Source organism: Thalassophryne amazonica, chromosome 22 (assembly GCF_902500255.1).
Source record: "Thalassophryne amazonica chromosome 22, fThaAma1.1, whole genome shotgun sequence".
Taxonomy (NCBI): domain Eukaryota; kingdom Metazoa; phylum Chordata; class Actinopteri; order Batrachoidiformes; family Batrachoididae; genus Thalassophryne; species Thalassophryne amazonica.
Window position 1 is genome coordinate 4,047,239 of NC_047124.1, and position 12,907 is coordinate 4,060,145.

Sequence of the window (12,907 nt, forward strand, 5' to 3'; positions counted from 1 at the left end):
AAAGAACATTTAATAGTGTCGACTAAACTACACACAAAAAAATCTAATCAAGCTGTAAATAATTATCTATTGAATATAACTAAATATATTTTAAAGCGGCATTCTATCCTTAGAAAACACGTAATTTATATACTTGTAAAACCCGTCAAAGGTTCCACTCTTCGAGCCGTTTTTGCTGACGGACCGAAACGGACTGCAACATAATCTTTTAACTTCTTTTAAAATTTTAATATAAATTCTGCGTTTTAACAGACTAAAAAAGAAACCGAATATTTCGCAAAGAGATGGGAGAACAACCCGTAAGAGTGTAAGTTTGATTTAGTTTATAAAATGCTTGATTGTGTTTTTTTTGAACGTCTCGTAAAAATATGTTATTTAAAGGATGGTTAATGTAGTCATCGTAAACATAATCAATACACCGATTAACAGTGAAAATAATCACCCTTTGCAGACTCTGTTTTTTGACAAATATTTACTATGATTACTAATTAATGTTTGTCTTTGTTTATTGTCCTTGTGGTGTGTCACACTGTGTGTTTACATTAGTTTGTTTACAGTTGTTTACTTGTTTGTTTACAGTCTGGCCTGCGGGGATGTTGAAGGACGAATAAACACTTTGTTCAAGCGGGTTCAAACCATCCAGAAGAAAACGGGACAATTTGATGTGAGACTTTACTGACACTGTTTGTTTGTTGACTGAAACTTTATGGAAATCTTGACATGGAACTGGAACGCAAACCTGTTGGGACAGATCAGGGTTGTAAAGCCCTAGTTCTTTGGGTCTGTCCTGGATCAAAGAGACTCTGTTATTACAGAAATGACAATTTATTCATTTCACGTGAAGTTGATCAGATCTGGTTCTCTCATAGACGGAGCTTGTGGGAGCTCCATCTGAAAAAGACCCCAAACATTGTTTACAGTAAGGTTTTTATAGACATCCATTCATGATAAAGAAGTGGCCCTCCCACATGTGTGCTTACGTGATCAAAAAATGCCATGGATGCTTTAGGCCATGTGGCTAACTGTGTCAATCTTGAAAAGACACAAAAACAGGACCTTGTGTTGGTAGAACCATGCCTGCTGTTATGTCTTTTCACATAATAACAACATAATGAAAGACACTAGTTTTTACAAGATAAACTTTCAGTGCAGGCAGATATCTTAAGAAGAGTACAGTAAATTACTGTGCAGATATTAGGAACATATTGATCCAGTGCAAACTTAACCTCACGTAACACTCAGCAGAAATGCAACAATGTGTTAACATGGGTTTAGAGAGTTTGACATACATTGAGAGACATACATATTTCTAAGGTATTTATTAACAGGGTCTTTTACCAATTTTTTTATGGCAAGGAATCACAACAATTTTTTGTTTTGGCTGAAGATGAAGAGGCACAACCAGAAAGTTGTAAAATAATTATAAGCCGGGACATTTCAGATCGTGCTGGAGGTTATGGTTCTGATTTTATTTATTTATTTATTTTTTCTTCTTTTTTGTGTTTGGTCCTATTTGTGTCCAGCTGCTGCTGTGTGTTGGAGAGTTTTTTGGGACGACGGCGGAGGCTGAAGCGGAGTGGCAGGAGTACCAGCGCGGAGACAGAAAAGGTCTGAACAGCTGTCCATACTGTCAGGTGGACTTAGGACTTCAGGCTCTGAGTGCCTGATGATGGAATCTGTGTTCAGGTTTTGAAGTTTCCTGATTTTCTGTTGTGTGTTCCCTCCGCAGCTCCTATTCACACCTACATCCTGGGCGCAGCGAGCCAGGAGATGGTAAAGTATTTCCCCAGTGCTGACGGCTGTGAACTGACAGAAAACATCACCTATCTCGGTGAGATGCTACTGACACTTTTTTAGACTCTAATTAGTGTTAGAATTATGCTAAACTGGTTTAAATCAGTTTAAATTAGATATGATTCTATGTTATGTCTCTTCAACTGCTTTAAACTGTAGTTTTTTTTAAATAGTTAACACCGTTATATATGATGCAGATAATTATTATAATCTTCAAATACACTGCAAGACGTATAATTTCCTAATCAGTGTGAGTTATTCTGCATGTTTCAGGTCGTCGTGGTGTGTTCACGGGTGCGTCGGGTTTACAGATTGCTTACGTTAGCGGCCGGGAGGCCCACCAGGAACCGGCCCCGGCCCACTGTTTCACGTCCAAAGACTTGTTGGCCCTGGTGACCCCGCTGACCAGCAGCTCCAAGTTCAGAGGAGTCGACATCCTGCTGACGTCACAGTGGCCCAGAGGAGTGTGGCACTACGGCAACTACCCGGTAACAGCACCATCTAGCCGTCCATATGTCTTTACACGTGACATCTGGTTCAAGAACGAGTGAGGCAGAGCTAAACTGCTGTGATGGTTCCTGCACTGGTACCTCAGCAGGGAGCTCCAATCTTGTTCCTGCAGTAGCACCAGAATCATTATTATTATTTTTATTTACCAGCATCATCTTCTAATGTACATTAAGATCAAAGTTTAGGAACTATCATCAGGAACTAATCCTGCAAGCAGGACCTGTACTTGGGACCTGGGACGTTCAGTATTCAGGAGTCATGTCCTGTGCTGGAAAACAGAAATGTGTTGGTAATACAAAGTACTGAACATATTACATAGTACCGAATGTGTCAGATGGTTTGTCAGAATTTTAACTTTTCTATTAGAACCAGAAATTTTGTAAAATAGAGAAACAATCCTGTAGGATGTAATTTATCCATCCATCCATTTTCTTCCGCTTTATCCGGAGTCGGATCGCGGGGGCAGCAGCTCAAGCAAAGCCGCCCAGACCTCCTGATCCACACACACCTCCCCCAGCTCCTCCGGGGGAACCCCAAGGCATTCCCAAGCCAGCCGAGAGATGTAATCCTTCCAGCGTGTCCTGGGTCTTCCCCGGGGCCTCCTCCCAATGGGACGTGCCCGGAACACCTCTCCAGCGGGGCGTCCAGGGGGCATCCGGAAAAGATGCCCAAGCCACCTCAACTGACTCCTTTCGACGTGGAGGAGCAGCGGCTCGACTCCGAGCTCCTCCCGAGTGACCGAGCTCCTCACCCTATCTCTAAGGGAGCGCCCAGCCACCCTGCGGAGGAAACTCATCTCGGCCGTTTGTACTCGCGATCTCGTTCTTTCGGTCACGAGCCAAATCTCATGACCATAGGTGAGGATCGGAACGTAGATCGATCGGTAAATCGAGAGCTTTGCCCCCCTACTCAGCTCTCTCTTCACCACAATGGTCCGATACAGCAACCGCATCACTGCAGATGCTGCACCGATCAGTCTATCAATCTCACGCTCCATCTGTCCCTCACTCGTGAACAAGACCCCGAGATACTTAAACTCCTCCACTTGAGGCAAGGACCTCCTGAAGAGGGCAAAGCACCTTTTTCCGGTTGAGAAACATGGCCTCGGATTTGGAGGTGCTGATTTTCATCCCGGACGCTTCACACTCGGCTGCAAACCGCCCCGTGGGTTTTTGACCTCTGAACAACATGATGTTGACCATTTTTTCTTATATTTTCCAGACAAAACAAACAACCATTAAAATAATAATTAGTTTCCTTTCTCACTTCCAGCTTCACCTGATTGTTTTCTCTGTGTTTATTGTTCAGAAACTCTCTGGAGCAAAACTTTTCTCGTCTGTGTGTTTGCCTGCTGCAGGACGTGAACACCAAGTCATGTGGAAGCGGCTTCATTGCCAGTCTGGCCGAAAAACTGAAGCCGCGCTATCACTTCTCTGCACTAGAGGGCGCTCACTATGAAAGGCTGCCGTACAGGTGCAGTTTTATGAACGAAGTGTCTGTACAGAGCCTTGTTAATTATCCCATAAAGTGAGGGTTAGTTTAATTTGGGTGCTCTAATTCAATTAAAGGATTAATAATATTTGAGTTTTTTTTCTGTCTGTGATTGAGATGTGACTTCATGCACACTGATAATCTTTAAATACACTTTGCAGTGCAAAGATTTATGGTATAAACTGTGTGTTTTCAATCTCAGGAACCACATTGTTCTCCAGGAAAGTGCACAACACACCAGTCGCTTCATCGCCCTGGCAACCGTTAACAACCCTGCCAAAAAGAAGGTGTCTTGAGACATATATATATATTTACATTTATACATACTATGAGAAGCAGAATGTTTGCTGTCGTGTCCCACAGCAGCCTGAACTCTGGTTCTTGAAGTGGAGCAATATATCCACCTGGTGGACATTTTCCATTAATGCAGGTACAACAGAATTTCAGTTTACAGTTCAAATAACCTTTACAATTGAAAGGACCTGAACATCTTTAAGTTATTATTTATAGTCCAAAACTCAACAAAAGATAGTTTATGGCTTCAGCTATTTATTATTATTTTCATTATCAATCTGTCAGTTAATTGATTAAACTTTTAGCTTGTAAAATGGCAGAAAAACTTGTGTAACTTCAAAATGCTTCTTTTGTCTGTTCAACAGTCCAAATATACTCAGTTTACACTATTTTTTTTTTAAATAAAGGTAGCAAATCCTATGCATTGATTTAAATTTTTTTTTTAATTAATTTGATTGATTTGGATTTGAAAACAAACAAAAAAAACATAAAAAATATTCTTAACTTTTTTTTTCACTCCACTGTGTGCACTAGTATCTGTACGCCTTCAACATCATCCCCATGAAGACTCTGGATCCTTCAGAGCTGGTGAAGCAGCCTCAGGACGTGACCGAAAACCCCTACAGACACTCCAGGAAAGACGAGAGCGAGAAGAAAAGGACAGACTTCAGCACAAAAGACGAGGTAAAACAAAAAATACTACTAAACAGAACAGAAAACCTCCTGAGTCTCAAAACTGATATCAGGTGAAAGAAGTGATGACTTCATGTTCTTTGTTTTACTGAGTGAGTCCAGCAGGTTGAGAGACTTGGACTCTATCCGGTGTCCTAAGGTGATGACTGGATGTCTTTGGTACCAGGTCTCTGTGGAGGATCCTCGGGTCCTGCTGGAGTGACTTTATGTCACACGAGCGGGTACTGAGGGAGACTCGGATGAGGAGGACCACTTGTACTGCGAGGGAGCGTCTGCTATCATTTATGCCATGTGGTGCGTTTCTCTGGATGTAATCCAGCATGCAGGTGTCTCAGTGTTGAGGACCTCGCAGCTGGAAAAGGTCGAGTACACGCCTACATTTCACCTGGGTGCAGCAGATAGATGGTTACTTTGAAGATGTGGGGATGGACCAGTTGTCTGCCTGGGTGGTTGCCATCCAGGACCCAGGGTGGTTCAGTGTTGTGCTGGGTGCAGCTGTGCTCTCAGACCTAATCTGAGTCCAAAGTCAAAGCTCTTTGTCCTCTGTCCTCAGGAACCATCAGGGCAGTTCTTCTTTGATCTGAGCAGGAAGCAGGGCGACGCGGCTCGGGGTGGCGGCAGGAAGAGACCGTCAGATGGGGACAGACATCAGCAGGGACAACACAAACAGCCTCGCAGGCCTCGTGAGTCCACCTGAGCCGGTGTCGCCAACTGAACGGTACCCCCTAAAAAATTGGTCCGCCCTGCTTTCACTGCGCATGTGTCATCAGCCGCGGTTCACCGTTTATCACCTCGTTTCTGCGTCAAACTGCCTCCAGTCATCATCTGTCTCAGCCACAGATATCTGAAGTTTTTCTACAACAAACATTTCCACAAAAATTCAGCATTATTTCATAATGAAAGACGGAGGAACTGATCAGAGCATCGCGGTGATGCGAGCGGCTAACTGATGCGTTCACTGTGCTTTGGTCATTTCAAAATGTCTCATAGTATCACCTCGTTTCTGCTTAAAACTGACTTTAGAATGATTTAAGAGGTTTTACTTTGTCATCTGATGGTTAATAATCACATTATTCCCTTTGATCACTTTGGCTGAAGAGAGTCTGAGTCAGACGAGCCGCTGTGGTCCGAAATGACGCATGTACAGTGCAGGCAGGGTGGACCGATTTTTAGGGGCGGACTGTTCAGTCTGCGTCACCAGAACATCTTTCTCGCCGTTCTTTGTGTTGGCAGCGTTACGTTGTGAGTTTGTGTTTGCAGCTCAGCCGTCTGGTCCCTGTTGGTTCTGTCTGTCCAGTCCTCAGGTGGAGAAACACCTGGTCATCAGCATCGGAACACACGTGAGTAAGTCCCACAGGCCGCCAACGGAGGGTTTCTTTAGGCATCTCCTGCCATGTGGATCCGCGTTATGAACTGGAACAGGTTTTACTCCGGATCCTCTTGTTGACACAACTTCAGATGTTTAGAGAGAATAAGACACGGAGGCCTCGAACCGGGGACCTTCTGTTTGAGAGGAAACCCTGCTAACCGCTTATGCCCCCACGTCTGAAAAATCAGAGCAGCTGAAGAACCCGTGAAGAGCAGTCGGTGACTAACGGTTCTGTTTGTGTTTTTAATTTCAGTCTCTTGTATTTAGCTGTTAGCTCCCGAATCATCTGCTGCTTCTCAGTGACCGAGATAAACTGACAAAATCCTGCCCCCTTGTGGATGAAACATGTGACCACTAATCTTAAATTAGTAAATGTAGCAACTAGAAGACACTCAGAGAGCGCACACCTCCGTCAAAATACACACTTTCACTTGCAAATAGCATCAAGTCTCATTTCCTAGGAATTTATCTATTTGCTCATAAAATTTCATCAAGATCCAGTTATAACATTTTGAGTTCAGTGTTGTTATATCTAATGTTCTTCTGGATCCCAGATCCCGAATATGTTCTGGATCGACTCAAAAATTACATAAATTATTTCCTCGAACGTTATTCATCTGCTCACAAAATGTTACTGAAGTTCACCATTAATACACTCAACAAAAATATAAACGCAACACTTTTGGTTTTGCTCCCATTTTGTATGAGATGAACTCAAAGATCTAAAACTTTTTCCACATACACAATATCACCATTTCCCTCAAATATTGTTCACAAACCAGTCTAAATCTGTGATAGTGAGCACTTCTCCTTTGCTGAGATAATCCATCCCACCTCACAGGTGTGCCATATCAAGATGCTGATTAGACACCATGATCAGTGCACAGGTGTGCCTTAGACTGCCCACAATAAAAGGCCACTCTGAAAGGTGCAGTTTTGTTTTATAGGGGGGGGGAATACCAGTCAGTATCTGGTGTGACCACCATTTGCCTCATGCAGTGCAACACATCTCCTTTGCATAGAGTTGATCAGGTTGTCAATTGTGGCCTGTGGAATGTTGGTCCACTCCTCTTCAATGGCTGTGTGAAGTTGCTGGATATTGGCAGGAACTGGTACACACTGTCGTATACGCCGGTCCAGAGCATCCCAAACATGCTCAATGGGTGACATGTCCGGTGAGTATGCCGGCCACTCTGAAAGGTGCAGTTTTATCACACAGCACAATGCCACAGATGTCGCAAGATTTGAGGGAGCGTGCAATTGGCATGCTGACAGCAGGAATGTCAATCAGAGCTGTTGCTCGTGTCTTGAATGTTCATTTCTCTACCATAAGCCGTCTCCAAAGGTGTTTCAGAGAATTTGGCAGTACATCCAACCAGCCTCACAACCGCAGACCACGTGTAACCACACCAGCCCAGGACCTCCACATCCAGCATGTTCACCTCCAAGATCGTCTGAGACCAGCCACTCGGACAGCTGCTGAAACAATCGGTTTGCATAACCAAAGAATTTCTGCACAAACTGTCAGAAACTGTCTCAGGGAAGCTCATCTGCATGCTCATCGTCCTCATCGGGGTCTCGACCTGACTCCATTGTCGTAACCGACTTGAGTGGGGAAATGGTCACATTCGCTGGCGTTTGGCACGTTGGAGAGGTGTTCTCTTCACGGATGAATCCCGGTTCACACTGTCCAGGGCAGATGGCAGACAGCGTGTGTGGCGTCGTGTGGGTGAGCGGTTTTCTGATGTCAATGTTGTGGATCGAGTGGCCCATGGTGGCGGTGGGGTTATGGTATGGGCAGGCGTCTGTTATGGACGAAGAACACAGGTGCATTTTATTGATGGCATTTTGAATGCACAGAGATACCGTGACGAGATCCTGAGGCCCATTGTTGTGCCATACATCCAAGAACATCACCTCATGTTGCAGCAGGATAATGCACGGCCCCATGTTGCAAGGATCTGTACACAATTCTTGGAAGCTGAAAATGTCCCAGTTCTTGCATGGCCGGCATACTCACCGGACATGTCACCCATTGAGCATGTTTGGGATGCTCTGGACCGGCGTATACGACAGCGTGTACCAGTTCCTGCCAATATCCAGCAACTTCACACAGCCATTGAAGAGGAGTGGACCAACATTCCACAGGCCACAATTGACAACCTGATCAACTCTATGCAAAGGAGATGTGTTGCACTGCATGAGGCAAATGGTGGTCACACCAGATACTGACTGGTATCCCCCCCAATAAAACAAAACTGCACCTTTCAGAGTGGCCTTTTATTGTGGGCAGTCTAAGGCACACCTGTGCACTGATCATGGTGTCTAATCAGCATCTTGATATGGCACACCTGTGAGGTGGGATGGATTATCTCAGCAAAGGAGAAGTGCTCACTATCACAGATTTAGACTGGTTTGTGAACAATATTTGAGGGAAATGGTGATATTGTGTATGTGGAAAAAGTTTTAGATCTTTGAGTTCATCTCATACAAAATGGGAGCAAAACCAAAAGTGTTGCGTTTATATTTTTGTTGAGTGTACATTTTTGAATTGAACGTTTCTGAATGCTAAAATTTTTATTTTTCTGGATCCAAAATTTTGTTTGGGATCACTTCAAAATAAAATACCACATTATTCATCTGCTCTCCACATTTCATCAAAATGTTTCTATGTGACAAACAAACACACTCATCAACTGCTCATCCAATATCAGGTCCCGGGGACTGGAGCCTATCCCAGCAGTCATAGGGTGTAAGGCGGGGTACACCCTGGACAGCACGCCAATCTGCCGCATGGCTATGTGACAAACATTCTTCTGGATGTCAGTTCCAGGATATATTCTGGATCACCTCCAAAACTGAATCACTTATTTCCTGGGACATTATCTATCTGCTTACCAAATTTAGTTCAAATCTGTTCTTTACTTTTTCAGTTATTCTGCAAAAAGACAAACTAGCACCAGGTGGAGGTGGCAGTGACTCAGAATTGTGCATCTCATGTGTCTCTGGATTTTGTGTGTAATACAAATAATAAGTCTCCCCAAAAGTTAATCATATCAAGATACTTGTCCAAGTCATATAATATTCTCACCAAGTTTGGTGAAAATCCGTTCAACTAGTTTTTTTTTAATTACCTTGTTCACACACACACACACTTGGTCAGTTTCAGTTCAGGGTAATGAAGTGTGTCGCTTCCTGTCTTGCCAGTGTTACCTGGCCGTGGCTAAAGGCGGTCTGACTCCTCACCATGTGCTGATCCTCCCCATCGGTCACTACCAGTCTGTGGTGGATCTGAGCTCCGAGGTGGTGGAGGAGATGGAGAAGTACAAGTCGGCGCTGAGGAGCTTCTACAGGAGTAAAGGAGAACGCTGCGTGCTCTTTGAGAGGAACTACAGGAGCCAGCATCTACAGCTGCAGGTACAAACCGACAGCGGTGCCAGTTGACCCATTTGCGGGTCCACAGGTCGGACTGAAACTGAAGATGTTGATGTTCAGGTGGTACCGGTGCCGATGGACCGCTGCACCACAGACGACATCAAAGAGGCGTTCATGGTCCAGGCTCAGGATCAGCAGATGGAGCTGATGGAGATTCCTGAACACACGGACCTCAAACAGGTCACGACACACACACACACACACACACACACACACACACACACACACTGCAGGAGTCGGCGCAGTGACAAAATATTAGGAACACAAAGATCTAAATCTTTCATTTATCATATTAATAACAGTTGTTTCCCTTCAATATAAATGCACCTATTCAATGCTGTTTGTTTGTCAGATCGCTCCACCAGGGACTCCTTACTTCTATGTGGAGTTGGACTCGGGGGAGAAACTCTTCTACCGGATCCAAAAACATTTTCCTCTGCAGTTCGGCAGGTTGGCGTCCAATCAGACTTTTACTGTCAACGTGTTGAGTAAAAAAATCCAAGAGCAAGAATTTTTACCTTGAATGCAAATAGTTTTTAATAAACTTGAGAATACAAATGAAACATTTTGAATGCAAACTGATACTTTAAGAGCACAAATCAAGCGGAACTTAGTTAAATAATGCAAAGAATAAAATAGTTTGAGACAATAAGATTATTTATTTACAACCCCTGGCAATAATTATGGAATCACCGTCCTCGGAGGATGTTCATTCAGTTGTTTAATTTTGTAGAAAAAAAGCAGATCACAGACATGACACAAAACTAAAGTCATTTCAAATGGCAACTTTCTGGCTTTAAGAAACACTATAAGAAATCAGGAAAAAAAAATTGTGTCAGTCAGTAACGGTTACTTTTTTAGACCAAGCAGAGGGAAAAAAATATGGACTCACTCAATTCTGAGGAATAAATTATGGAATCACCCTGTAAATTTTCATCCCCAAAACTAACACCTGCATCAAATCAGATCTGCTCGTTAGTCTGCATCTAAAAAGGAGTGATCACACCTTGGAGAGCTGTTGCACCAAGTGGACTGACATGAATCATGGCTCCAACACGAGAGATGTCAATTGAAACAAAGAAGAGGATTATCAAACTCTTAAAAGAGGGTAAATCATTACGCAATGTTGCAAAAGATGTTGGTTGTTCACAGTCAGCTGTGTCTAAACTCTGGACCAAATACAAACAACATGGGAAGGTTGTTAAAGGCAAACATACTGGTAGACCAAGGAAGACATCAAAGCATCAAGACAGAAAACTTAAAGCAATATGTCTCAAAAATCGAAAATGCACAACAAAACAAATGAGGAACGAATGGGAGGAAACTGGAGTCAACGTCTGTGACCGAACTGTAAGAAACCGCCTAAAGGAAATGGGATTTACATCCAGAAAAGCTAAACAAAAGCCATCATTAACACCTAAACAGAAAAAACAAGGTTACAATGGGCTAAGGAAAAGCAATCGTGGACTGTGGATGAAAGTCATATTCAGTGATGAATCTCAAATCTGCACTGGGCAAGGTGATGATGCTGGAACTTTTGTTTGGTGCCGTTCCAATGAGATTTATAAAGATGACTGCCTGAAGAGAACATGTAAATTTCCACAGTCATTGATGATATGGGGCTGCATGTCAGGTAAAGGCACTGGGGAGATGGCTGTCATTACATCATCAATAAATGCACAAGTTTACGTTGATATTTTGGACACTTTTCTTATCCCATCAATTGAAAGGATGTTTGGGGATGATGAAATCATTTTTCAAGATGATAATGCATCTTGCCATAGAGCAAAAACTGTGAAAACATTCCTTGCAAAAAGACACATAGGGTCAGTGTCATGGCCTGCAAATAGTCCGGATCTTAATCCAATTGAAAATCTTTGGTGGAAGTTGAAGAAAATGGTCCATGACAAGGCTCCAACCTGCAAAGCTGATCTGGCAACAGCAATCAGAGAAAGTTGGAGCCAGATTGATGAAGAGTACTCTTTGTCACTCATTAAGTCCATGCCTCAGAGACTGCAAGCTGTTATAAAAGCCAGAGGTGGTGCAACAAAATACTAGTGATGTGTTGGCGTGTTCTTTTGTTTTTCATGATTCCATAATTTTTTCCTCAGAATTGAGTGATTCCATATTTTTTTCCCTCTGCTTGGTCTAAAAAAGTAACCGTTACTGACTGCCACAATTTTTTTTTCCTGATTTCTTAGTGTTTCTTAAAGCCAGAAAGTTGCCATTTGAAATGACTTTAGTTTTGTGTCATGTCTGTGATCTGCTTTTTTTCTACAAAATTAAACAACTGAATGAACATCCTCCGAGGCCGGTGATTCCATTATTTTTGCCAGGGGTTGTATTTCTAATGTGGGTTTTGAATGCGTGCGTTTAGGGAGGTTCTGGCCAGCGAGGCGGTGCTGAACATCCCGACCCGAGCCGACTGGAAGGAGTGCAAACAGAGCAGAGAGGAGGAGGAGGAGTGCAGCCGGAAGCTGAGGGAGGACTTCCTGCCCTACGACTTCTCCTGAGAGTGACACGGCGACTGTCGCAGCATGCCACTGCGACCATGGGAGATGGAACTTTTTTTTTTTTTTTAAATGGGAGGTTTGGAATTGTTTCTCCAGACACAGAACTGGTTCTGCAGAAATGGACCCACTTTGACTTTTCCACGAGTTTCTTTGACACAGGAAGTCGGCGACATCTCATGTTTGAGTTTGTGGAATAAACACTTTTAGTAAAAATCTTCACTTAGTTGGGAGAAGGAGGAAAAATAATGACTTCCAGTTATGTTAATTCGGTGAGATGTTTAAGTTGTCGGTCAGAATGCTGCAGTTTGTACAGAATCCACAAACTGACCATAAAGAGGATTTTTTTTCTGTGCAGAGAAACTCCTTCAAAGTAAAAATTTAAATCTATAAAAACTCTTGTTTCTCTGTGCATATGAACCCCCACCAACTCCAGCAGAATGGTTTTAAATTCTTTTTTAAATGTATAAACAAACAAGTTTGTTTTTTGGTCACAAGCACTTTTCAGAGATTCTTACAGATTTATCTTCATGTTGCCCGAAGATATTTTAGTGTAGAACCTAAAGTGATCTTGTTAAAGTGACAGCGGGATGTTGGCGGTTTTCATGTCAGACACCACAGCTCTGTCCAAAAGTTACTTATTGTGAATTAAAAAAAAAAAAAACTGAATGAGGTCAAATTTTATTCAAGCCAAAAACTGATTTTGGCCTTATCAATATCACCTGAGGTGACTGAACAAAGAGTTAGTCTTAAATCTCAGAGCAACCAAAAACTTAATCAAAATTGAAATAATTTTTCACCGTTTAAACTG

General features: G+C 42.9%; 2 protein-coding genes across 2 annotated transcripts in view; both read left to right on the forward strand.

The window, feature by feature from the left end:
- The window catches only part of mdm2 (MDM2 proto-oncogene), a 387,699-nt gene that overhangs the window by 122,012 nt on the left and 252,780 nt on the right, over nucleotides 1-12,907 (forward strand). The gene's annotated exons all lie outside the window — the stretch shown is intronic.
- cwf19l1 (CWF19 like cell cycle control factor 1) lies at nucleotides 39-12,215 on the forward strand. The gene is made up of 14 exons (XM_034163251.1): nucleotides 39-307; nucleotides 580-664; nucleotides 1,524-1,608; nucleotides 1,730-1,831; nucleotides 2,068-2,282; nucleotides 3,662-3,777; nucleotides 3,998-4,082; nucleotides 4,624-4,773; nucleotides 5,336-5,465; nucleotides 6,043-6,122; nucleotides 9,359-9,568; nucleotides 9,647-9,766; nucleotides 9,939-10,036; nucleotides 11,964-12,215. Exons 1-14 carry the CDS (start codon nucleotides 285-287, stop codon nucleotides 12,097-12,099), a joined length of 1,635 nt encoding a protein of 544 aa, XP_034019142.1. The 5' UTR covers nucleotides 39-284; the 3' UTR covers nucleotides 12,100-12,215.

Bases quoted from the DNA above. Each gene is read 5' to 3' on its own strand.
- cwf19l1 (XM_034163251.1), top strand. From the start codon at position 285: ATGGGAGAACAACCCGTAAGAGT. The intron at 308-579 runs GTAAGTTTGATT...GTTTGTTTACAG, and splicing joins GGAGAACAACCCGTAAGAGT to TCTGGCCTGCGGGGATGTTG. The intron at 10,037-11,963 runs GTTGGCGTCCAA...GCGTGCGTTTAG, and splicing joins TTTCCTCTGCAGTTCGGCAG to GGAGGTTCTGGCCAGCGAGG.